The 27,147-nt window shown below is 41.9% G+C and overlaps 1 protein-coding gene across 1 annotated transcript in view; it reads right to left on the reverse strand.

The window, feature by feature from the left end:
* USP6NL (USP6 N-terminal like) overlaps window positions 1-27,147 on the reverse strand; it is a 681,049-nt gene that overhangs the window by 29,376 nt on the left and 624,526 nt on the right. Inside the window, exon 3 of the mRNA XM_042469870.1 lies at window positions 2,033-2,140. Coding sequence (XP_042325804.1) covers window positions 2,033-2,140 — 108 coding nt within the window. The remainder of the gene's footprint in view (window positions 1-2,032; window positions 2,141-27,147) is intronic.

Here is a 27,147-nt window from a genome sequence, read left to right on the forward strand (position 1 = left end):
TTAGATTTCCAATGTTATTATGCTGTACATCAAGAATTCTATAAAGTCTTTGGCTGGAAGTATCAATTTACCTAACTCTCTGAACAATTTAAAGGGAGGGGGGAGTCTAAGCCTCATTTCAGAATAAAGACAATTGGCTTTTGTATGCCCTGGTAGGGTAGTTGGGTGGTTGGGTGGACCTGCTTGGCCACCTGCCTGACTGTCTTTCATCCTTCCATCCTTCTGTTTTCCAGCACACATCACTAGATGGCATCCATAATCTTTGAAGACAAATCCACTTCTCTCCAAATCATTTTATTTTGTTTTATTTTTCTGGCTGGCTCATAGTTTTGGTTAAGAGTGTTTGAGAGTCTTTTTTTAAAAAAGAAACTCCTGATACACAGATTACTGCTGGCTTATTTAAAGTCCATTATGTTCACAGATTTTGGCAATTCAACCTGCAGATGGGGAATGCCAATTTTAAAAAAAAAAAACTCCCAGTAATAGAATCTACAGCTAAAAGAAACATCCTTGCTACATACCATGTTAGTTTGCTCTTTACAGAGAGCATTTTCGGTGCTTGTGTGTGTGTGATTGCGTGTACACATATGGCTTCACATCACTTGTTGACTCATGGGGACCCTATGAATTTCATAGGGTTTCCTTAGGCAAGGAATACTCAAAGGCGGTTTTGCCAGTTCTTTCCTCTGAAATATAGCCTACAGCACCTGATGTTCATTGGCAGTCTCCCAACGAAGTACTAACCAGGGCTGACCCTGCTTAGCTTTCAAGACTAAGCATGTTAAACAACACAAGGGGTCCCTGCAACCTATCTTAATATAGATCTATTACCATTCCTAGAAGGTTCTGGGACAGAAAAAGTCCGGAAAAGGGTGGACTGAGAAATCTGATGGGCCAGGGACCACAAAATAGCCTTACGGGCCACATGCCCACCACATTTTCCCCTTGATATCAACAATACTAAGCTAGACTGGCTGGATCTGTATAAGGCTGTTCCTATGTTCTGAAGCACTGGAAGGCAAATGTGTGTGTTAATTTTAAAGTAGCCATTGAGAGTTCTTATTTTGACTGGAGCTGAAGCCCTGGAAGAAGCAAGATTTAATCCCTCTGCTCTCCCAGTGTGACACTATTAGACCTAACTGGGGGGAAGCTATGTTTATTTCGTGCTTATTCCTGTTCCTCCCCTTTGTAGGACCAAAATAAAAATAAAAATCAGTGGAAGCCAGAGGAGAACAATTTCAATAAGGAAATATTTCTCCACCGTGGAGAAAGAGATGGCAAACTACAATCTTCAGGAACGCTATAATCACATCTATAGTCACTAATTGGTTGAGTTTCCTAGACAACCCCTCATGTATAAGTGTCTACTGGAAAGATCATAAATCAGCAGCATTTGAAAAGCCATTTCTTGACTTCTGAACTTCATCTAATGATGATTACAGCAACATGAGAAGTTTTCAAAAGAGTGTGACGCAATCAAGACTGCCTGTTGGTTCTTGTTGTCTGTGTGAACTGTTTGTTGCTTGCAAACTCATATATTTACTTATACTCATATATTTACCTTTAACAGGTAACCTGAGAGATGTCTCATGAAGTCCTAACCAGAACATAAACTGGTGCCAATACTATGGAAATTTATTTGCTGACTTCTGCAATTAATGCTTCCATTAATAGCTGACTGCTTATGGTGCTGTCAGCTATTAATGAGATTTCAGGAGTCTATAAGAGTTTCCCCCTTTCACATGGAATTAAACACTTTTCCCTTTTCACGTGGAATGGGACAAGGGAGAAAATCTAAGGACCTAAAATGGTGAGACCATGGTGGAGTCAACCAACCTCAGATCTTGGAAGAATTATTTTTTTGGACTACAGCTTGAAGAATCCGCCTGCCAAAGATTCTGGAAGGCATAGTCAAAAAAGGAAAATAAATAAATAAGTAAATAAAATACCTCAAAGTCAGTGATATTTTAAAATGTTAAGATGTTGGAGCACAATTTACTTCCAGACATTACTTCCAGATTTGGAAACTCACATTATAGTAGTCTTTCATTTCTTCTTTCATCTTAGGGACATCAAGCAACAAAGACCAGACTTCCCCTCTCAGCTGTAATGGAATCCCTTTATAAATTCTCCTATGAAACTATGTAAAAAGGAAGGAAGGAACAACAACATTAGGACAGGCAAAAGTCAACCAGATGAGGTGCAATTTTACCACTGCTTTTGCTTCTGTAAACTAAGAAAGCAATACCCTAGATAAATCAACAGCATTAATTCAACTGGCGAGTCACAATATGTGTTACCAGCTTCCAAGATATTTTTGGCCCATTAGTGAAATTACTCAATAGGTATGTCATGCACTAAAAAATGTAGTAAAATGAGGGAAGAACAACATGAGAACTGGTAACAAGGGAGGATATGTTTTAAAGAAGCATGAAAGTCTACAAAAAGGGAGAAGACTGGACATACAGGTGGACCAGAAGTGGTTTTGTAACCAGTCCCCAGTTAGGCACTCCAAGTCATTTCTGACTGTGTGCCTTCAAGTCATTTCTGACCTATGGTGAGGGGTTTTCTTGGCAAGATTTGCTCAGAGGAGGTTTGCCACTGCCTTCCCCTAAAGCTGAGAGAGTGTGACTTGCCCAGGGTCACCCAGTGGGTAGGCAAACATTATGTGAGGCTAGAACTGCCAGTAAGCTGTTTGTTTTTTTATTTCTAAGACAGAAAGATTAACCCTGTCCTTCCTTCATTTTTACTGTCAGGAGTCCTGGAGGGTGGTAGATATGTAATATATTCTGACTTTAATGCATCTCAGGTAGGAGAGTATGCATCACTCTAGGACAGGGGTGGGCAACTGACAGGTCTTGGGGAGTCACACTGCCCCCGATAAAACCCTTGAGGGTAGCAGCCCACATTTTTGCCCTAACCCACCTCTCATATTTTTGGGGTCAAACCAAAACTGGTTTGCTCCAAAAGGCAAATGTTGCCCCATAGGCCCCTAAGGGGATGCTACTGGCTATTCTGCTCTGTGTTGAGGTCCTATGTGCCCCTGCACCACAATTTCCAGGCCCATGCAGGCTTTATTTCCAAACAGCAAGTAACTAGTGACTACATCACTGTTGTAGAAGGCATTAACTCAATCGGTTGCACTATGAACTAACTCCACTGCTCAGCATACAATTCCTTCCCACAGCTGAAACTATGACAATTCCTCTCCTCCATGAAAAATGATCTCATTGTTGAGCTTGTGCCCAAAATTTTGTTTACTCCATTTGGAATGTATGGGAAACAATACTGTCTACACAATTTGTGATATCAGCTAACATAGCTGTTTTCAACCTTTGGTCCTCCAGATGCTTAGGACATCAACTCCCATAATTCCTGACCACTGTACACACTGGCTGGGACTTCTGGGAGTTCCAGTCCAAAACATTCAAAAGACCAAAGGTTGAGAATTACTAAGCTAACAGAAGCATGCAAACACAAATACGTGTAATGTATGCTGTTCTATGCCAATTTCCAACTCTACCTTCTCTTCCTGCCAGCTTCCCAGTCTCATAAGCTTCCTTTTCTACTCATGAGGGGAAATACTCATCTCTTTTCCTACATGGGTAGAAAATAGCTCAAGGGGAAGGTCTATGACATAAATGGGACTCCTTTTCTCATGCTCTCCTACAGTCTATTACAACTTCCAGAATCCTACTCCATCTTGTTTCGTAGCCCTTCAGAGCAGGTTTTTAGGCTGCATGAGGGCTGCAAGGGAAGAGGATTACTCCATTGTGATTCAACTGAGAGAGCTGCTTCTGTCATCAGAAGCAGACTTTTGAATCCTTGACCTTTGAATAAAAGGCTGTATGGAACCAAAAGGATTAAGCTCTCCCACACTCTCTGCTCCCAACTAGCAGCACTGTGTGGCTACTTCTTTTTTAAAGCACCAGGCGAAAAAATCTCCTGTGTAGCATCTGATCCTGAACTGAATGCTAATGCAGAACAATGAGTGTGTATTTTAGATGAGCTCTTATCACAAAACAAATTATGATTTTTCAAAAGATGTTGTTAAACAAATCAATAAATGATCATATGCTTAATATCCTGGCTCTGGATTATTATTTACCAATGAAGCGAATTCATTAAGAATTTCACAGTGATAAACTTTCAGCTGCCATTTCAAATACTGCATGGAAAATACAAGTGGAAGATTTTGCAAGCTTGCTCTGCGGTTGAATTCCATTATGTGGCGTGACTGTGTTTCCTTTTAATCTTGCAACGAAAATTAAATCCTTCAGAGCCATGCTATCTTTTGCATCCATGAACACGAGAATGAAAAAAAGTATTTTGATACTTAAAATACAGAATTATAGTAGGTAGTAAGTGATTATGACTTATCTTTGCCTACTTAAACTGTAGCACCTGGAACATTTCTACATTTAATGTGCAACAGGAATAGTAATTAGCCTGTTCAAGTACAGCGCCAGTTTGGGAGCTTAGCTGGACCAACATGATCTTGTTCTTACAATAGCTTGGTGCCCCCTTCCACCAAATTCTTAACCATAGCTTGAAAAAATTAACATTTGAGCACCTCCAGTTTTCCCCATCTAACACAGCCAACTCTGGGAGCTGCAGACCAGAATCCTGTTAGTGACATGTCTTATGCATGTCTTATGCATGTCTCTTTTTGGATGGAGCACAAGGTGATATTTGGTAGCCCTCTGCACAAGGACTGAAACTCCCTTGTTCTCTGCAGCTGTAAGGCCTCAAGAGAGGTTGCCAATACTGCTCCAGCTATCAGGTGGGAAGGAAAAGAAGGAAGTTCAGATGATGGGGCTGTCAGGAGAAGGAACAGTAGGATGCACACTCCCATTTCCTCCCCTTCTGAGATATCAATTGTTTAATTGCCTACTCCACTTCTTTTCCACCCCATAAGTAAGCAGTGCCACTAGCAGTAGGCCCTCCTAGGGCTTGAAAGTTGTGGAGAGGAACTTGGATGGGATAGCTCCTTGTGCCCCATCAAAAAATAAAAAAAATAAAAATAAAATACATATGCAGAAGGTGGACATGGAACTGCCACAGTAAATAATTATGTTCTGCCTGCCTGAGGTATGATTTTGACTCTAGGTCAAAAAAAGCTTTTTGCAGCTCCTTTTTGTACCCTGGAAAGGCCAGTTTGGGCCCACAACATGCAGTTGCTGCATCCCCCATCTGACTAGGAAAGGGGAGGCATTGCGCTGCCCCTTCAGGGGGTCTGTTGAGCCCCTCAGTTCTCCCACTTTGGTCCAGGCAAGTATATGTACCAGAACATGGATGATCAGACAAATCTCTCTTGTTCGGTCTTCAATACAACCTTGCAAAATGGAAATACCATTTTACAGGTAATGATTGCAGAGATGAATGAGATAAGGAAACAGTATTTCCTGCTGTGTACATATGGGTGAAGAAGATTTAAAAGCAGATAAATAGCCCTTGTCTGATGGAATTGTAAATGATCAAGACAGACTGAGGAAATGGCAATACACCATGAAAACAGCTGCAACGGCAGCTGCTCTGCACTCCAGGCAGGAGGATCTTGGGCCTTGTGGGAATATGCCAGCTGTGAGTGTGGTAAATCTAGAGAGTATTGGGTGAATGGATGCTCGTTCCTGAAAAAAGGAATTTGTGAAGTCGCAAAGGAACTAATTAGGCTAAACTAGTAGGGAGCAAAATCTGTAATGGTGAACAGTAATGATATGTGTGTGTGTGTGTGTGTGTATTTTAAAATAGTGGAAAATGAGAAAACAAAAATTCTATCCATTTATAAATCTAGCTGTTCTTTATGCCCGGTATGCTTGGCAAAAACACAGTGAGATATGATCCGCCCCGCACACTTAGAACATCTGGTAAGAATTTATTGGAAACACCATCTTCCAAATATGTTTCCTCATCTCAAAAGGCCTTTACAATAATGGCCCCAAGGTTTTGGAATAGTCTTCCTGACGAGCTGTGTCTCACGACCCCCTTGGAAACATTTAAAGAGACTTAAAACAGTGCTCTTTCACCAAGCTTCCCCCCCCCCCCCCCGAGGAGTGATAACCAATCTGCCTGTAACCCCACTTTGATCCATCGGGAGAGGTGGGGAAACACAAATAAATTTTTATTATTATTATTATTATTATTATTATTATTCCCAGTTTGACACACAAGAGCGAAATACTGAGACAGTGACAGTATTGACTGTATAGTATAGCCTTCCTCAACATTTTTATCCTGGAGGAGCCCATGAATTAATGTTCAGGTCTTGGGGACCCCTGTATAAAAAATATTGTATCTACAGCTCAAAAAATGTTTATTTATTCTTCCGTCATGCTCTATTATGGAACTGCTAGCAAGCTCTTGCAGAACCCAAAGGTTCCAGGAAACCTGGTTGAAAAATCCTGGCACAATAGGAGCAGGGATATAGTTATCCCAACTCCAAAGTTTTCTACACAAAATCATACTTGTTTCTGGGGACGCCTGCATAAAAATTGTTGTATCTACAGCTCAAAAAATGTTTATCTATTTTTCTTTTTGAGTGAGTCATGCCTTCTCATGCTGTTACCAAAGTACAACAGCCTCCGTTTTGTCATCTTAGCTTCCAGGGAGAGCACTGGTTTGATCTATTCTAGGACCCATTTGTTTGTCTTTTTGGCTGTCCACAGTATCCTGACATGCTTGCCAGCACCACATGTCAAATGAGTTGATTTTCCTTTTATCTGTTTTGTTCACTGTCCAGCTCCCACATCCATACATGTTATTAGGGAATACAATGGATTGGACAATTCTAACTTTAGTGCTCAGTTGTATATCTTTGCTCTTTAAGATCTTGTCTAGTTCTTTCATGGCTGCCCTCCCCTTTCCTAGCCTTCTTGTTTCTTTACTGCAGTCTCGTTTCTGATCAATGTTTGATCCAAGGTACAGGAAATATTTGAACTATTTCGATTTCCTCATTGTCTAGGTTGAATTTATGTAGCAGTAAAATAACTTCTCTTGGGATCCAGGCTATCTGTTTCCTATGTGAAATCACAGGCCCCTTTCTGAGGCAGAGAACACTGAATTCCTCAAGAAGTCAGTGTCCTCAAGAAGTCAGTGTACTGCTAAATCAGAAAAAAAGCTTCTAGTTGTGTAGATAAAACTTGCCCATTATAGTCCATATGGAAAAGGTTTATCTTTGTTGGAGGTAGAAACCTGTAATAGTAAAGTCCCAGTCTCTTAGATTCCTCTTGTTTAGGATTCCCCTATTGTGGCTGGATTTGAACTGAGTACAGTCATCCCTCCTAACTCGCGGATCTGGAATCCGCAACCTTGAAAATTCGCAGAGGGGCAACCTCCGCTATTTTCAATGGGGTGTGTGCCCCACCCACGCACACAGGCACACGCACGTGCCCCATTCAAGCCTAATGAGCTTGAATATGCAACAGCCTGCGTTTTCGTGGGGGGGGGAGTCCTGAACGGATCCCCCACAAAAACGGAGGGCCAACTGTACTACAAAAGGCAGCTGTGTTGCTATTGCCTTCTGAATTCTAGAGGAGCTTTTATTGACTCTTTTGTTGAAGTGACAATTTGACACCAATTATCTTCATAAATTCTGAAATAGATCCATCCACCTTCGGTTGGCAGGCCGTCCCCTTCATCCTCCTCTCCCTTCAGATAGCTGCTCAATCATCAAGACAGTCAGAAAAAAAACAAGGCAGAAACACACTGCTGAAGATATTTGAATGTGAATACAGCAAATGACATTTTTATTCAAGGTATCTTGAATGCTATGACCATAACAGTGCAAGGAAACCTTTCCCTTCGCGGTGATTGATAGTTTGATATTGCCCTATTTCAATGCAGGGAAGAACATAATTAAAATGCAGGTCAAAAGAGACATCAAGTGGCATATGGAGAAACAGAGTGGTAATACCTTAGGAAGAAATCAGGCGGAATGATTTGAGGTTGGAGCTGGGCACTGAACTATGACTTCTCTCTCTTCACCATTTATTTATTCACATACTGAAATCTGCAGTGGTTAAATCTTAATCATTCTTGTCCTTTCAAAATGTTATGGGGTTAAGGCAATGTTGGCCTTGCCCCAGGGCTGCGAAACAAGCAGTCTCTACCCCACATGTGCCACCCCACACACACACACACGAAGCTACTTTTGCAGCACCTCATTGCAAGGCGCCATGAAAACTGCTGCCAAAATTGGCTCCAAGGTACTACAAGCATTTATTTTAGGTAAATAGGGATTATCAGACCACTACTCAAATTTTATGACTCGTTTGCCCCAGTGACAAATAGTTGGAGGAACTAGTCCCCCCCCCCAATTCACTAATATGGCTCATCCTCAGTACCCATTTTACAGAGGGGGTATCATAGAATCATAGAGTTGGAAGAGACCGCACGGGCCATCTAGTCAACCCCCTGCCATGCAGGAAATCACCATCAAAGCATCCCCAACAGATGGCCATCCAGCCTCTGCTAAAGACCTCCAAGGAAGGAGACTCCACTACACTCCAAGGGAGTGTGTTCCACTGTCAACAGCCCTTATTGTCAGGAAGTTCCTCCTAATGTTGAAGTGGAATCTCTTTTCCTGTAGCTTGCATCCATTGCTCCTGGTCCTGTTCTCTGAAGCAGCAGAAACAAGCTTGCTCCCTCCTCAATGTGACATCCTTTCAAATATTTAAACAGGGCTATCATCACCTCTTAACCTTCTCTCTCCGGCTAAACATCCCCAGCTCCCTGAGTCGTTCCTCAAGGGCAAGGTTTCCATTTTAGTCGCCTCCTCTGGACACGCTCCAGTTCTCAATGTCCCTGAGACACTGAGGTAGCACACACTAGCCAAAGCGACACAAATGATCAACATATATACAGTCGGCCCTCACCTTACGCGGGGACTGTTCCGATCCCGCCGCGTAAGGCGAATTCGGCCTATGCTAAAGCCCAGTGGAAACAATGGGGCTCGTGCGCAGCGATGCGGTGGCGCAGCGGGGCACGGGGCAACAGGCGCGCGCGCCCATTCAATTAATGGGACGGCTGCCCCTTCCCGCCCGCGGCTTGAGCGCTACGCTCAAGTCCGCGTAAAGCGCACCCGCGTATGACGCAGGTGCGCTGTAGGGTGTGTGTGTGTGTGTGTGTGTGTGTGTATACACTTTTCTTCAAAGGTAAAATATGTACAGTATTGAAGGTTTGTAACTTTTTCTTTGATTCCTTAGCTCTCTCTCCTCTCTCTCTCCTCTCTCCTCCTCCTCTCTCTTGTTTTTTTTTTTACAAAAACAGCTTTACCAGCTTAAGTGCTTTAGCCAATACTTCTCTCATAACTTTTTTAAAAAGAGTGATCATAAAGGAAGAAAGAGGAAAGAAAAACAGTCAAACATTTTCTATAATAAGAACTTCCCAACAGAAAGGGTCACATCAGGAAATGGCAAAAAGTGCTTGCTCCAGAGGTCTTTTTCACATAACAAAAAGCTCACATGCTGTTTAATGCAATGGCTGGTGTAGCAATGGGAGAGTGTTTAAAATGTAGTATTAAAATCATGTTCAACATAACAATTGTACATTTTGTACCTTACAGAACAGCTGACAAGTTTTTCCGCACAGATTCCCAGTGATTGGGCGGCATATAAATAATCCTATTATTATATATTATTATTATTATTATTATTTATTAGGAAAAGAGAGGCAACAGGTAAAAGCAACAAGACTACCCCAACAGTTGAAACGTATGTAAAATTATAGTGTTCAGCTCCTGTAGTGAAACTGATAGTGATGACTTCCAAAATAGGATGCAATTTTACTCCACTGATGTGTTTTGGTATCCACTGAGTAATATTAGAATTCTAAATTTGGTTCAATATTTGACGAGGGAAGAGGCACTTGCATTTTGTTATGAATCTGTACCTATTCCACTGATATACCACACTTTCCTTATGATCCTGCTTGGCCTTTAAGACTTTGTGGGAGACCCTTTTTTCAGTCCCACCACTTTTCCAGGCATGTTTAGGGAAAACAGGGAGAGGGCCTTCTTGGTGGTGATCCCCAGGCTTTGGGATGACCTCCTAGGGAGGCTTGACTATAAAAATTTCCAATTATGCTTATGTGTGATATAACTGTATATCACTATACTTTTTTAAAAATCCAGTCCTTTTTTAAATTTTATTTTTCTCCAAGTGGTCATGAAACTTCTTTTTGTTGTTAATTCTAGTTTCCGCTTAGATAACCAGTTCTATCCTATGCCCAGTTTACTGTATAAATAAGTATTCCTAAGGAATTATACCTCTGGAACTACGTCATAGCAAGTAGCTCTCAGAAAATTTCTGAAACCAGGCTCTTTATTACTTTGTATTAAGAAATGCTATATACCAATTCAATAAATTCGTGTTGACAATAATCATCTACCTGCAGAAACACTTAACTTTAATTTCAGGTCTTATATTTCTGCAGCCTTCAACTCTCAGCCATTTTGTAGTCTTAATCAATTCAAATCCGTTGCTTATACATGAAAAAGATATTTAACGACGTAGCCATATATATGATCAGTATTGAAAACTGGGCAAAATCAATCAATAGCCATCACTGAATACATAGGAAAAAGTCCGGCTACATCTTAGAAGTGAAAATACATCATTTGATTGAAATGCTTTTGTGTAAGCTCATACATGCCTGAGGCAAGAAAAGGCATTCAAGCAAGCATGTAGATGAGCTTACATCAACAAGCCATTTAATATCACCAAAAATGTTGAAAGTAAAGTTTTATCTTATATACTCAAAATGCAAATGTTAAAGGACAATAATTTCTTCTTTTCTTAACATGTCTTTTCATTGCTCAAGTCTGCCCAATTCAGATGGCGTAGGAGAAAAATGAGTTTCGCATGTGAATTAGCCCATAAAGCTCATTCATGCATCAAAAACAGAACAAAAGTTGAAGTGATATTCCTTCAAAGTAGAGCACAATGCTTTTGTTTATATGTGCAGCCTACCTTATCCAACACAATAAACATAGTCCTTTTGTCAGACTATGTGTTGGGCTGTCTGCAACTGATCTCTGAGGAAGGAGTTATGAGAGAGAAAAGTAACGATCCAGTGGCACATGCCCAGGCTCAACAGTACACTCTATCACGGAAGTGTGGCACAACACACTGCCAAGCATGACACATGCCCAAATTTCCACCTGACTCTGAACTTGGAGAGTCAGGAAGGGATCATCCAGCCTGCTATATGGTGATATCAGTGACCTCCCCGCTCCAAAACTAAGAAAGGGAAGTTTTCCTTCACTGTACAGGTAAAGAGCACTTAGGACCAAACTGAACCCAACCTTCTGTCCCTCACAGATGTCTTTCCTGCTCTGGAGAAAGAAGGTCAGTCTCTCTGAACTCTGATGCAGGAAAAGTCCCAACAGAAATATGTTTCGACTCTAAAGGTAAGCATTCAGGCAGCAGAAACAGTTCCCATACTCTGGCAAAACATTTCATTAAGAGCCCACGAACTGAGGCTGGTCTCTCCCATCAGGAAGACCTGCAGAACAAGGGAATGTTAAGCTGTGGTTCCCTGAAGGAGCATGAAGTGATTTTAGTAGTGGATTCCCCTAGGACAAGCTTCCTCCCCATCCCATTTTTTAAAAAAGGGGATTCAGCAGGTTCAGCCTTGTCAGGATGGGCATGGGAGATTATAATTGTCTGCTGTTGTTGTTTTGTGCTTCAAATCATTTCTGACTTATGGCGACCATAAGGTGTACACAGGGTTTCTTTACAAGATTGTTCAGAAAGGTTACCATTGCCTTCCCCTGAGCTGAGAGCCATGTGATTGCACAGGTCATCCAGTGAAGTTCATGCCAAGCTGGATCCAACCAACATTACAATCCTGAGAGAACTTGCTAGCATAGAGGGATAAGGGAGTTCTCCTCAGTGCCAGTCATACTAAAGTAAGTTTGGCAGTGCACAAGGTTTATAGTATATATAACATCTTCCATATCTAGCCACACAAACCAGTAAAACTAAAACTGAGAATTATGCATCCTGTTCTTCTGTTACATCCTTAGACAATGTACAGTTTTAGCTCAAATGCCACTGTAAAGACACTCGTAGAATTGTGTTCAAGGAAAACATAGTAAGTTACAACAGGTCATTACTGAAGAGACTTCATTACAATAAATAGAAGCACCATGCAGACTGTAATCTTTCCTCCTACTAAAAATAGCTATGGGAAGTTTGCATTCATTCATCATGTTTCATCCTAGCAGCATCTATCCAAGTCACCAAAATTTTTGCAAGCTGTGTAATAAAGGCTTTCTCCAAAGTTCTACAATTTTCTAGCAACTTTTAATTATGTTAGTAAGAGACCATTGTCCTTAATGCATACCCAGCAGATTAAGACACACTTGATGTCCTCAAGAGAATATGTTGGAAAACTGCTGAGAAAACAGGCACTGCTGTGTGGTGTGTGTTGTGCCCCAGGACTGTTTGTTTGCCATCTCTGCACAGCAGTGCAACTCCTGAAGAGCACTCTAACAACTGCACCACCAAGGAGGCCAGGAACAGCTGTGAGGAAGAGGAGGAGGGGCGTGCTGGTGAGAGCAGCATCTTCAAAAGGCTCCCTCCTGTGCTCGCCCCACAAAGATGCTGCTTGTGTGTGTGTGTTGTCCCCAGGACTGTTTGTTGCCATCCCTACACAGCAGTGGAACTCCTGAGGAGCACTCTAACAACTTCACCACCACATCTTTGCAGTTGCGCAGCTGTGCAGTGTGTATAATTGTGTTGTTGGGTGGTTGATATTGGGGCTATACTTGGAGAACTCCACCGCGGTGGAGGACCCATCCGCGGTGCCCAGCTTCCCAGCACACCACCAGGGAAGGTGGAGCGCCGGTGAGAGTGGCGCTACAAAAGGCCCTCCCCTGGCCTGAAGGACGCCAGAATTTCACCACCTGTGGCACGGGAGCGCGCCCAGCAGGACTCCATCCGCGCTGCCCAGCTGCCCCAGGGTCCACCGCCAGGGAAAGAGAGCGCTGGTGAGAGGGGCGCTACAAAAGAGGACGCCCGGACCATCTGTAACGCCGCAGTTGTGCAGTTGCGTAGCAGGGATTGAGGAGTTGGTGTATTGCTAGCTGAGCTATAGCAGCAGGGGGAATGACGTCGATGCTAGTCTTCCTCTGCTGTGTTTTTTTGTATGTCATTAGGGGGAGAGAGAATGGACATGGGTGTGGATTGCTTGGGGAGGTGGTTGGTGATTGTGATGGTGTCAATCGGAGCTCCTATTGGAGTAGTGTGTGGGCAAGGGGAGATACAGCAGTAGGAGCGTGGAACCACAACGGAACGGAAGGCGAGATCGATACTAATATCTATCTCTCCTCCATCCACACTCCTAGTCAAAGAAAACTGGTGGGTCAGTCCAAGTGTACCACAAACCCGTCTCGCTCCTGTGAATGCCAGGTCTGTAAGAAACAAGACCCCATAATTTACAATCTCATTCAGGATAAGAACTGCAACCTGGCTTGTATTACTGAGACTTGGCTGGGGCCTGAGAGTGAGGCGCCCTTCCAGCCGGGTACTCAGTCAAGGACCAGATCATTTAGGTGGGGGGGGGGCAGTGTTGCCTTGGTCAACAAAAACACCCTTCCCTTATCAGGAACCATGTCCGGAAAACTGACTTCATTGAGTGACTTTACCTGACCCTGAGGCCAGGGACAGACTGGGGATTCTGTTGGTCTACCGTCCACCCCGCGGCTAACAGACTCCCTAGCCGAGCTAACACAACTGTCTTGGAACTGGTGTTGGAGTCCCCTAGGCTTCTGGTCCTGGGGGGACCTCAACATCCCTTTTGAAGCCAGTCAAGGTCCAACAGGTGCGGCTCGGGAGTTCATGGCACCATGACTGCCATGGCCTGTCCCAATTAGTCTCAGTGCCCATGCATTGCGCTGGTAACACACTTGATGTCGTCTTTAGTATGACATGGGCACATCGTGGGCAGAGGTATGTAATATCTCTGCCCTATCATGGACGATCATTTCCGGTTGAGGCTCGACTAAAGGCTTCTACCCAAATCCCCCCGGGGTGGAGGACCTATTAGGATGGTCCACCCTCGAAGGCTGATGGAACCCAAAGGTTCCAAGAAGCCCTAGAGGGATATATGGTTGGAACTGACGGCGACTCTGTTGATGCCCTGACTGACACCTGGGATAAAGATCTCTCCAGGGCTATACACAGTGTCGCTCCCAAGTGTCCTTTCCGGCCTACTTTCAACAAGCAACCCTGGTACACAGAAGATCTCAGGGAAAGGAAGTGGGCCGTACAACGACTAGAGCGCAACTGGCAAGACACCAGCACTGGTGGCGCAGTGGTTAAATGCCTGTACTGCAGCCATTCACTCAGAACCACAAGGTTGCGAGTTCAAGACCAGCAAAAGGCCCAAGCTCGACTCAGGCTTGCATCATTCCGAGGTCGCTAAAATGAGTACCCAGACTGTTGGGGGCAAATTAGCTTACTTTCTAATTAGCTTACTTGCTGTTAACCGCTATGATCTTTGGAATAGCGGTATAAAATAAAACAAATTATTATTATTATTAGCCGAGAAGACACTCCTTGAGTCTCTTTGGAAGGCTTACGGAGTGGCAAAGTGCAGTAAAACATTCGTTTTATGCTGCACATATTGCGTCCGCGGAGTCGCGTCCGGCAGAGCTGTTCGGGTAGTGAGGGAGCTGACACAACTGCCCCCCTCCCTGAACCCTATATTAGAACCATCCAAGGCCTGCTGGACAAATTTAACAACTTCTTCGCGGATAAAATCTCTCAGATAAGGGCTGATCCGACGCCAGCATTTTTTCAGAACCTATAGAGAGGCATTCAGAGCTTCCATGGACTGTATTAAACTGGATCACTTTGAGTTTTGTGAATACCGAGGATGTGGACAAGATTCTTAGAAGTGTTAGGAAGATGACATGCTCTCTCGATCCCTGTCCTTAATGGCTGATGGCTCAGGGGGGTCTGCGGTAACATCTATGCTGTGCCGCATAATTAATACATCGTTTAGTGAAGGGCGATTTCCATCTAATTAAAATTAGCAGTAGTTAGACCTCTGCTAAAAAAAGCCCTCTCTTAGACCCCCTGATTCGAAACAACTATCTACCTGTTTTGCTGCTGCCTTTTTTTTAGGGAAGGTGATCGAGAGGGCAGTTGCCTTCCAGCTTTAAGCGATCTTGGATGAAACGGATTTCTGGACCCATTTCAAACCGGTTTCCGGGCAGGCTATGGAGTTGAGACTGCCATGGTTGCCTTAGTCGATGATCTCCATCTGGGCATGGACTGGGGTAGCGTGTCCCTGTTAGTGCTTTTGGACATCTCAGCGGCTGTTGATACCATTGGCCATGGTATCCTTCTGGAACGCCTAAGGAGTTGGATATCGGGGGCACTGTGCTCCAGTGGTTTCGTTCCTACCTCGGGCAGATTCCAGATGGTGCAGCTGAGGGACTCTTGCTCCGATAAGAGGGAACTTACATCTGGTGTCCCTCAAGGAGCTATTTTTGTCCCCCTGCTATTAAACATTTACATGAACCCTGGGAAGATCATCCGGAGACATGGGGCATGGGTTATCAGTATGCTGATGACACCCAAATATGTTTCTCTGTGTCTCCGACTGTTGCAGTGACTAGGGATGGCATCTCTCCTCTAAATGCCTGCTTGGAGTCAGTAATGGGCTGGATGAGGGAAAACAAACTCAGTATGAATCCAGAGAAAACGGAAGACTTGTGATAGGCTCCCCGGGTCTGGGTAGTGAAATTTGTCCACCTGTACGATGGGGTCACGCTCCCCCTGAAGGACTCAGTTCGCAGCTTGGAGTGCTTTGGACTCATCGTTCCAATTGACATCTCAAGTGGATGCGACGGTCAGAAGCGCCTGTTATCAGCTTCAGCTGATACGCCAGCTGCGACCCTATCTGGGCCAGGGGACCTGAGACTGTGGTACATGCTCTGGTAACTCTCGATTGGATTTCGCAATGCGCTCTACATGGGGCAACCCTTGTACCAAACCCAGAAGCTTCAATTCAGGTGCAGAATATGGCAGCAAGAATGGTCGCTGGCATGTTCCAGGACCGACCATATAACACCTGTTCTGCCAAGATCTTATTGGCTGCCCATTCGATTCCGGGCACAATACAAGGTTGTTTTATACCTATAAAGCCCTAAATGGCTAGGCCCAGGGTACTTGGAGGACCGCCTCTCCCACATATAATCTGCCCGCACACTCAGGTCAGCCGGGAAGAACTTGTTGAGGGTCCAACCACGAGATATGCATCAACCTCGCAAAGGGCCTTCTCCATCTCGGCCCCTAAAATTTGGAACACTCTTCCCGATGAGCTCCGTTCCATCACTTCCCTGGATTTGTTCAAAAAGAAGCTTAAAACCTTTTTTTTCCCCCAGGCTTCCCCATGTCCCTTGATACTATGTGGCTTCCCGTATATGTACTGGCATCATGGTTAACAATTCACCTGGCTTGATTGTGGGTAATTGGTTTTATTTGTTTAATGTAATGTTTTAATATAGTGTTTTGCCATGTTTTTATTGAAATTTTTATTCTGTATTGTGTTTTTTTGCATTTTCGTACACCGCTTTGATCATCGTGGAAAAGCGGTATAAAAATAAATTTTTATTATATGATATTAGATTCTTACGGAAATGTTTCCCAAACATTTGGAATCCAGAGAAGGTGCCAGGCTTAAAATTGGATAAATACTTCCAGTGAAAACTCAGCTAAGTAGTAGTCCTCTCAAAAGTCCTCAAAGCATTAGGCTAATGCCTTTCTTATACAGTCCAGCCTTGCCAAATGGCAGAGGATCCATTCTGGACCCCTCCCCCATGTAAGGCAAATACTGAGTGTTCAGCCCCATTAGTCTAAAATGGGCTTCCCCCGCAACACATGCCCCTTCACTCACAGGCTCGCCGTCCACGTGACTTTGGAGTCCTGTACATTCAGGATGGCATACATATATATTTTGACCAATTAATCTGAAATCAGTGTAGGTCTGTACTTTCTAGGCAGTGTGATATGTTTTTGGTTTTGCCTAACCCTAGTACATCCTTTCTTCTTCCTTTTTTCAAGACAAAAACTTCTACACATTTGCTGGAATGTGGGGATGTCAGTGCTGAAAAGGGCCTTCAGACTCAAAGGGCATGGGACCAGATGCACTGAAGCTAAATCCGACAAAACAACAGGTGATCGTTGTCAGTTGCAAGGCCGATCAGGGAACGGGGTTGAACCTGTGCTGACTGGGTGTTCAGGTCCTCTGTGAACTCAGGGTCATCATTTGTGTATACTTTTAAATGCAATCTTGAACTTTGATGGTTAGATTTTGAGTGTATAGGTGCTAGGAGTGTATTTCCACAATAAAAATTAATGCATCAAATTCAGCTGCTCCTAGGGACAATTGACTTGGCCAGAGTGACAAATGCCTAGTTACATCCCTTTAGATTATTGTAATGCACTCTGTGTGGGGTTGCCTTTGAACCAGTCAAGAAAATTCATCTAGTCCAAAGAACTGCTGCAAGATTGTTAACTGGGGCAGGCTGCAGGAGCACACAACTCCCTTGTTACAACAACTCCCCTGCATGTCAGGCCATTTCTGAGCAGAATTCCAAATGCTGGTTATGACCTATATAGCACTATAGGCTTCAGTACAGGGTATCTCAAAGAGCCTGCCTTCCATATTAGCCTGCCCGAAATCTAAGATGTCCAGGAAGATGCTTCTCTGAATTCCACCACTTTCACATGCACATTTGGAGGGAATGTGGGACAGGGACTTTTTCCATTGGTGCTTTCGAACTCCTTTCACAGAGAGGTTAGACTGGCTTTCTCTTTGTTATCCTTTTGTCTTTAGGTGAAGACCTTTTAATCTCCCAGGTGTTTGTTTTACCTATGGATTTTCAGTTTTAATGTCATACTGTTTTTAATCAAGCTTTTCATAGATGATATGGTTGTAATTCTATTAACAGTTTAGTATTTTAGTATTATTTTAATCTCACTTTTTGTATGCTTTTATCTATATGAGTTTTATTGCATTTTTTTATTTGCAAGCTCTTGAGTTGCATCTTGGGAAAAGCAGAAGATAATAAAGTGATTGATCACTCCCTAAATTGCTTCAGATGGGGATGTACACCTGATTTTTTACTTTACACTCAAGGGATGGCTACTTCTTGGAAACTCTTCTTTGGATATCTCTGTTTCATGATACAAGCCCATAATGTACAGTAAATCTTTCCTGGTCATTTCCTTATCATCTTGAAAAGTGAAATATCCTGAGATCTGTCTTAAAGTTGATAGATATGCCATTAGTGTGAGTAGAACAGCTATACTGCCTATGTGTTTAAAATATTAGCAAGAGAAGATGATATAAAGTTGGCCCTAAAGATCACTCTGTTTCAGTGCCTTTTTGAAGCAACTGAGACACAAGTATGAAACTATATTTTATAAAACTCAGTTCAGTGCAGAGTTAGGCTAAGAGCTGTAGCTAGATGGTCATGTCCTGTTCCTAAATTCAACAGTCATCATCTCCTAGTTTAAGACTTTGTGTGGAATGACTTACATCTTAGGCTGCATATGCACTGCAGAAATGATGCAGTTTGACATCACTTTAACTATCATGGCTCAGTGCCATGGAATCCTGGGATTTGTAGTTTGCTGTGGCACCACAGCTCTCTGACAAAGAAGGCTAAATATTTCACAAAACTACAAATCTGAGAACTCATTGATAGTTTACAAATGAGAAGGACAACTTACCCTTTCTGATGATGCATCATGGAAAGGTAACTCCTCTTGGCTAAAAACGAAAAGGGAAGGGAAGAAAAAACTATGAATTCACTTGTATTAGAAAAATATAATAAATTGTTACTAATGCAAAATTTGAATTATGGAGGAGAATCAGAAAGGTTAACTGTAAAGTATTATGTCACAATAATATATGAGATAATAGGGAATTTTAACCTTTAAATATTTATAGGGGTGCCAACCCCTTGGATTCAGTGAGACATGCTGAACAAACAGGCACAGAATTGGGCTATTTGTACTGGCCAAAATAATCAAAAGGCCTTTAATCAGAAATGTTCACAGGCCTAAAAAGAGAGAAAACATTAAATAAAATAAAAATACTGGCAAACATTAATACTGTAAAACAGTCAAATATTTATTTCAATTATATTGAGAATCTATTCTCTGCTGTTGGATTTCTGTTAAATTAGCTTTCAACACAGATCATTTGCCAGCTAAATTAGCACGGTGAGTATTTTTTCTTTTTAAATCTGCATCTAAGATTAGGCATTATTTTTTTTTTAATCTGACACACAATTCAATACATCTGCCTGTTTTGCACAATTTAACTCCAACCCAATCACTTGAAAATACCATCTCCATCTATGCCTTTCTAACACTTTGTACACCTCTTACACACGCACATACACACACACACACTTACCATAAGGAGAAGCATAACAGTCTATGTTGTCTGACCACATCACAATGACTTTGTTCAAATGGTCTTATTTTGGCTTAATAAGATGATACAAAAGAGTTGATGATGAGAGCTGCTGCTCTCCCCAGGGCGATGCACTTCCACATGGTTTACAAAGAGAAGGGAAATTGGGGGGATGGGATGAGGACTATCTTTTAATATCTTGTTCATGGATTCCCTGAAGCCCACTCACTCTAGTAGTTCATGGGCCAAAGATTTAAAACCCCTGTCTTGGGGGAGCACCCACATTTTAAATACCAGAAGTGTTTTCTAAAACCAGCAGTGATAGGCAGCCACTTTGAGTTTTGGAAAAAAGGTCCCCTGGATCTAAAACAAACAGAGTGGGGAACTGATAATGCCCCCATGTCCCTAGATTAGAAAGTGGGGTGCATCATCATCATCACCATCATCCTCATCATCCTCATCATCATCATCTTTTTCTCAGTTTGGAAACAAGGACATTTATAACAATGGTCACTGGTACTTCCAGGGCCAGTCATATTACTTAAAGATCTGCATTGGCTGCCTATTCGCTTCCGGGCACAGTACAAGGTGTTGGTGATAACCTATAAAGCCCTACATGGCTTGGGCCCAGGATACCTGGAGGACCGCCTCTCTCCATACATTCCGCCCCGCACCCTCAGAACATCCGGGCAGCAACTACTGAGGGTTCCAGGGGCTAGACTGGCCTCCACAACGAGGAGGTCGTATTCCATCGTCGCCCCGGCCCTTTGGAATACGCTGCCCATAGAGCTCCGCTCAGCCACCTCCCTGGCCCAGTTTAGGAAGGAACTAAAAACCTTCCTATTTCGATCAGCATTCTCCGAATCGAGCGCCAGCTAGTCCTCCCCCTACGACGCCTATGGCAGCTGGCTGATGGAGTTTTAGTTTTGTTTTTAATATGATTGTATATTATTTGAATATTTACTGTAATTGTATTTGTATTGTTATTAATATGTTGTTCACCGCCCTGATCATTGGAAGGGCGGTATATAAATAAAATTTTTATTATTTATTTATTATTAACAATGAAAACTATAATAAAAACATAGTTAAAATTTACAAAATAGATGAGTTTTAAAAGTGATTAAACTGTTATTACTATTGTTGTTGTTGTTGTTGTATCAATAATATAATACCAATGGGCTCCTGAAGGCCACACACAATCCCCAGGCCTTCCTTTGCCTATTGTAAAGACTTATTTGAAAAATGAAATTGACAGGACTACAATTAATTCCAGCCCTTGTTGCTGTCATTTACCAATACAGCTTACTTCTAACTGGCTGCTCAACACAGTGTGGGTTCTTAAAGATGCATGCTCTTCCTCCGCTGGACATCAGAAACCTCCGTTGGTTTCGATGGGACTGTAATTTTAACTTCTTCCTGCTGTGTGTTTAGTAGTTTTAAGCAAGATAACATTGCTACCTGCTTTTAAACGTATTGGGCTGTATCGAGACTAGTTATACTAAGAGCAAAAATCCATAGGGACTTCTTAGTCATAACAGCCAGCTGTAAGAGATTCCATGAGTTGTACTCAAATGCTTCTGGAGCGCTTGAGGTCAGAGTAGGCTGACCTAGCATCCCCTGCTCCACTTCAGTTTAGTTTGCTGGCCAGCACTCTGTTGTCACACTTTAATGTTCAATGTTCTAACCAGTAAAGGCAGCTGGGGACTGGGGAATATGTCAGAAATAAACCAGTTCCCTTGGTAAATGCAAGTGACATCCTTTGCTCTAAGACTGGGCAATTTTCAAGAAAGTTCACTATCAAAGGCAAATCCCATCTTCTTTCCACTGAACTCAAGGAAAGAGAAATAAATGTCTTGAAAAGTTGCCCATTGAAACACTGACCAAATTTTGGGGCTTTTCACATTACACAATTATAGAATTATAATTCCACTGTAACTGCCATGGATATATCCTATGGACATCTGCTGTGTGTAGTCTTGTGTAGCCGTAAAATTATTTGGATGGAAACAGAAAGGAACTTTAGATCTTACATGTGAGATGTGAGACATTCACATTCTAAACTCCCTAAACTGTGAAGCCCAGGATCCTATAGGATGGGACTATGGCAGAGAAGGAGAATCACAGTGGTATTATTGTATAGCGTGAGGAGACTTTCTTTTTCAGCCCTACACTTGGTAGAAGCTTGTATCTCTGACATCAGTGGGGTAGGAAATCTACCTCAGGTTTTATCCTCGAATTGCATAAGACTTGTTGCTGCACTGTGTGCTTTCTGACCATAAAACTGAGCTCTTAGCTCAAATTAAATTTACTTTTGTCACCAATATATCATTGCAGTATAATGCTATACTGTATAAACACTAAGTGGCTCTTCAAAAGAGGCTACCTATCACCACAACTGCACCTTGCTGTGCATCTTATTATAAGTGTAGGCTGTTTAGTATGAGTAAAGAGTCTTGCTCAAGGACAACCATAACTAGCAGTACAGGGACAGGTTTATGTAACTGAGGCATGTTTGTAGGTTAGTAAATAGAGCTAACATTATCAGTACATGTTTGTAAGTGCTATATGGAGGTTTAATGAGACTACTAAATAGCCACTGAAGTAAAAAAAATCTGAATTGCAACTACTTGAAAAACAACTATAGTATGATTCAAGGACACGCAACTGATTTCAATTTAATCCACCCCAATCTCTACAGTGATTACAAACTACACATATCCAGATAAGAATTAGATTGGAAATGAGTCAAAACTAAAATATTAGGTACTTAAACACTTAATGCTGCTCATTAAAAAGGGAGATGGAGTGAAAGAAGGCATGGCAGGGGATTGGACTGGATGGCCCTTGCGGTCTCTTCCAACTCTATTATTCTATGATTCTATGATATTTGCATAAAAGACTACATTTCTGGTCTTGTCTACTGCTGCTTCACTACCTGTGCTGTATATTGGTGCAGATATAAGATTCCTTTTAAAAAACAAACAAACTCAGGCTTGTAGCCATCCTCCTGAAGATGGGACCCAACCAAGGTATTAATATCAAATATTAAACCAATGAATACAAATGAAATACAGAAGAGGATTAACTAAAAATTTAAGTCGTTTGTTTAATTGTTAAACATAATTAAATTAAAAGCTCAATTTAAAACACTATTTAAAACCACTGTATGAAAAGTATAATAATCTGCTGGTGACAAGTTCCTTCTTTAGCAACTGGGCAGTTGCCAAAATTCTGCCTGAATAAAAGGATATTTGCCTGTTCCCAGAAGGTTTCTTGCAATAAATTCCAGATCCTGTGAGCAGCCATCAAGAAGGCCCTTGATGAAGTCTACACCATTGTGGCTGAGACTCACTGATGTGGCGGTCTATATTCCCCCCCCCCCTTTTTTTTTTGTTTCAAGTGCCATATACTAGTACTATATCTGAGCTCACTGATTATAACTGTGTCCTTTTTTTCCCCCTGGAAACTCATTATGGACCAGCAAAAGTCCACAGACCATTGTTATGACTATAATGGACCAGCATTCCCCCAAACCATTGTTATGGACTTGTCTATACCAAATGTACCCATGAGGGTTGGGAGGAACAAGCAGAGAACTACCCTACCCCCCAAAAAAGCCCAGGGAGATTTATATGAGATGAGAGCCTTCAGATAGCTGACTAGTATCTGTAGCAGTCAGATGGAAAGAACTTACAGAACAGTTGGAATGAGAGATGTTGCCACTCTTTAAAATGTATAGAAGTGGGGATTGACCCTTTTCTATCCATCTCTTCTATGTAAACCTTGTCTTCTGAACATACCATGTATGAAGAGTCATTTGCAGATCTCCACCATGTGTCTGCTATGTATGCCTCCAAATTGTTTCTGGAGGCCAGCACCTCCCAAGTTCCCACATGGCATAAAACTTCCACATGTGAAGTGGAAGTAAAATAGTATTTGGGGTGAGGAGACCTGCCAACTCCTAGTTAGGATCTTGCAGTGTCATCTATGAATAGTGTTTAGTAGGGTGAAACACCTCTGATTTCCCCAGTCTCCACAGCCAAATTACTGGAATTTGAGATTTATTTTCCAAACAAATAATCAAAAACGCTTATGAAAGCGTTCCAGACCACACAATTTACTACTGCACTATTTCTGGCATTTCTTCAGAAGCAAATAAACAGTTGCACAGAAGCAGAAAGATAGGAGTGCTGCTGTATCAATGGAAAAGCCTGAGATTTTTTTTTTAGATTTACCCTGTCATCTAATACCAGCCTTTAAATCTGCAGTATTTGGAGAGAGGAAAGGAGATTAATTCCCTTCCATCTCATCTTGATCTCCACACTCCTTCCCACACCAAACTCGCAAGTGACTTTGTTTTCAGGTAAAGCCCACCTACATGAATTGAGCTTTGGTGCTGAAGCTTATGAATATACAGCATCAAATTTTTGCCAATCTCTGAATCATTCAAACTAACCTGTTGCATTAACATCAAATATTGTACAAGGCCCAGCAAGAAGAGAAAAAGTTCAACATCCTCCCATATCTTTCCAACAAAGTTTATTATTTGCCATCCAGGAATGAGAGACCTCCAAGAGCCACCCTTCCCCATTAACATCAGCTCAGGTTAGCTTCCTTGCTTGAATCAATCCTGCTGTACTACTGTCTTCCTCTTTACCTACTGCCTTTCACTTTTCCAAACATAATCATCTTTAGTTTTGTGGGGTTTTGGGGCTATGTGGCCATGTTCTAGAAGAGTTTCTTCCTGACTTTTCGCCAGCATCTGTGGCTGGTATCTTCAGAGAATGCTAACCTGGAAGAGACCCTAGATACTGTGTGACCCTAGGAGAGGAGTGATTCCCATGTTAATCTGTGTATTGTTCTGTTGCTGATGACCTTGAGGAGGCTATCTCACAGAAAACCTGTACTTCTAGAAAGTCTAAGGGCCCTGCCAACTAGGAAAATGACCACAATGTGGTAACAGAGTACACACTTTCAGAGCAGAAGACCTCTTGTCACTGAGGTCTATAGTTAATAGATCAGCTAGCAGATGATGGGGAAGACCAAAGCCCTAGGGAGAGTCTGCCAATCAGAGTAGACAATACAGGATTAGATAGATAACAATCTGGATTAGCATTAAACAATTTTCTCTGCATCAAAGTGTTGCAAAGATTAAAAAGGATTATGTATTATAATTATGTGTTACTATAAACATATATTAAGTATTCCCAAAATCATGATCAAGAGAAGCTCTTCATCTCAGGGTCTTTCCCACTCTTATTCTCCAAGATCCATATTAGAGATACTGGAAATACACATGGCAAAGAATCTGTTCTGATTTTCCTGTCAGTAACATCCACTCTGCATAAAAAAGAGGGCAGATCTTTTGCATATCTTTATAACCTAATGGTTATTTGAAAGTAGAAAACTAGCACAGTAGGAATATTCCTGCTATGCTAATTTTCTTCTTACAAGGAGGTTGTTTGTATGCCGGAGTATACCAAAGGAGTACACTCAAGTATAATCTACCTATGGTCTGAACAATTCCAAATTATTTCTCTGTATTCTGGTGCAACTGTACCCCAGGGTTATGTTTATCTACCCAGAACTTGTGGCATTTTGAGTAAGATTTCTGATATTCAATGTCTTGCCAAAATGTGCAAAAACCAGATTTAAAAAATCACTCAAGCCAGGGTTTGTTATTTAATACAGTAACGCAGCTATACAATGACAAAGCTTAACTAAAGAGAGACATCCAACAATTTTAGGATTCTAGGCTCTTTACAAATGTTACCTCTAGGAAACTGAAGGAAAATGATTAAGAAACTCACTAAAGAAGTCCCAGCATGTCAGTGGAACATTTTCTAAATCTTGGTAAGAAGGAGGCATAACTACAAATAGCATGTATAGGTTCTGTCTACTGGAATCCATATACATCCAACATTTTTGCTTTAAGGATCTGCCACGGATTACATTTTCAATGTCCTTATAATGAATTTATTTTTTGAGAAAATAAAATTTGTACATAATGTACCAAGTTCCATTGGATGCAATACATTTTGCACCGGGCAAGTCAAGTAAAATTTTGCACTGGGCAAGGTCTTTCTCTGCCACCGCTCCAAAAACCTGGAATGACCAGCCGGAAGAGATGCGCCAGTTATCCTCACTCGAGGCTTTTAAAAAGGTGACAAAAACCTTTCTCTTCCGGCAGGCCTTCCCCGATTGATAATGTCCAGAACCATTTGAATCCCCCTCCTTTTATTATTTTCCTTTTATTATTTTTATTATTTGCGGTTTGTTTTTGTTTTAATTTTGATGTATTGTTATGTGCTTTTTAACCATGTTTTACTGTTTAATTTGATAGTTGGGAGGGAGGGTTGGGCCGGGGTCTTGTGTTTTTATTATTGTGTATTGTATGAACTTTGTTGTTACCAGCCTCTATCCTCAAAGCGAAAGAGGCAGGATATAAATTATTATTGTTGTTGTTGTTTGTAATAAATAGCAAATAAAGCCCACCTCAAAATTAGAATATTATTGCACCATTCTAACGTACACAGGAAAAGGAGCTGCAAAATTACAAAGGTTTCTGTAGCACAGTAAATGAGTTTCTGAAAAGGCCAGAATTCCTGAAAAATGTGCTTTGTCGAGGAAAGCACATTTAGAACAGATTTGAGGTGATGAATGGAGCTGGATTTTTTAATTTATTACACACACTGAGGCAGCTGGTGCTGATTTTCACACATCCCCCCCCCCCCGCCGCCCCTGTCCTGGAAAAAAGGGCTGGAAGAAACATTGTCATTACTCATCAGTTAAAATTATTACAGAGTTTGGCTCAGATTTCATAACATCCAATTGTGTAGCTCATTCAGCTATATGCTTATGGCCATTATTACAGGGGGTCATGTATCATAATTAAGGGTTTCTATCCCAGCAAGTAAAACTACAAAGTATATTCTATCAGAAAGAAGGGCAGAGCCTCTCTATTTCTATCACATTAATTATACTCAGCTCTTATTTCAGAAGGCCAACTGCCAACACAGAGACCCATATGTGTCCAAATACTCTTTACTCCAAATGAAGGGGCCAGTTCTGAGCAGACAACCTCCATCCAGTGTGAATATACATCTGATCAATCATATGTCCTGCCATGTTTCAAAACTGATTTTAGACCTTTTTTAGGAATCCTTACAAAGCATCTTAATATGTTTTAAAAATGCTTTTATCTTTGTATTGTTTTAATTGGTTTTTACTTGTTCATCGCCTTGGGAGCACTTGTGGGCTGGGAGGCATTGCGGAAATACTTTAAATAAATGAATAAATAAAATATGAAAGCTTTCTTCTTTTCAGCTTAAATTGCTGAGAAAACTCTCTAGGGCAAAGGTGGGCAACTGCAAATAGGGCAGGACCCCCCCCCCCGGCAGATGTGTAGCAGGCCACAGAACCATGACATGTGTTACTTCTGACTGCTATTTTGAGCTGATTTACTTCTTTTTCCTCCGGTTTGGGGGTCTGAGGGAGGTAGAGTTGCAAACTGTTGGCTTTTTAAGATGTTTGGGGATATATAGGTGGTTTGGGGACCAAAAAAATCACCCCAAAATCTGCCCTAAAAATTGTGGGAGAGATTAAGGAGCTTTGAGTGGCTTCGGGGGGGTGTCCCATGGATCCCCCCCAGAATTTGCTCATCCCTGATCTAGGGAAATCAGGGTGATGACTGAGTATGGCAGG

The sequence above is a fragment of the Sceloporus undulatus genome, chromosome 5, assembly GCF_019175285.1.
Source record: "Sceloporus undulatus isolate JIND9_A2432 ecotype Alabama chromosome 5, SceUnd_v1.1, whole genome shotgun sequence".
Taxonomy (NCBI): Eukaryota; Metazoa; Chordata; class Lepidosauria; order Squamata; family Phrynosomatidae; genus Sceloporus; species Sceloporus undulatus.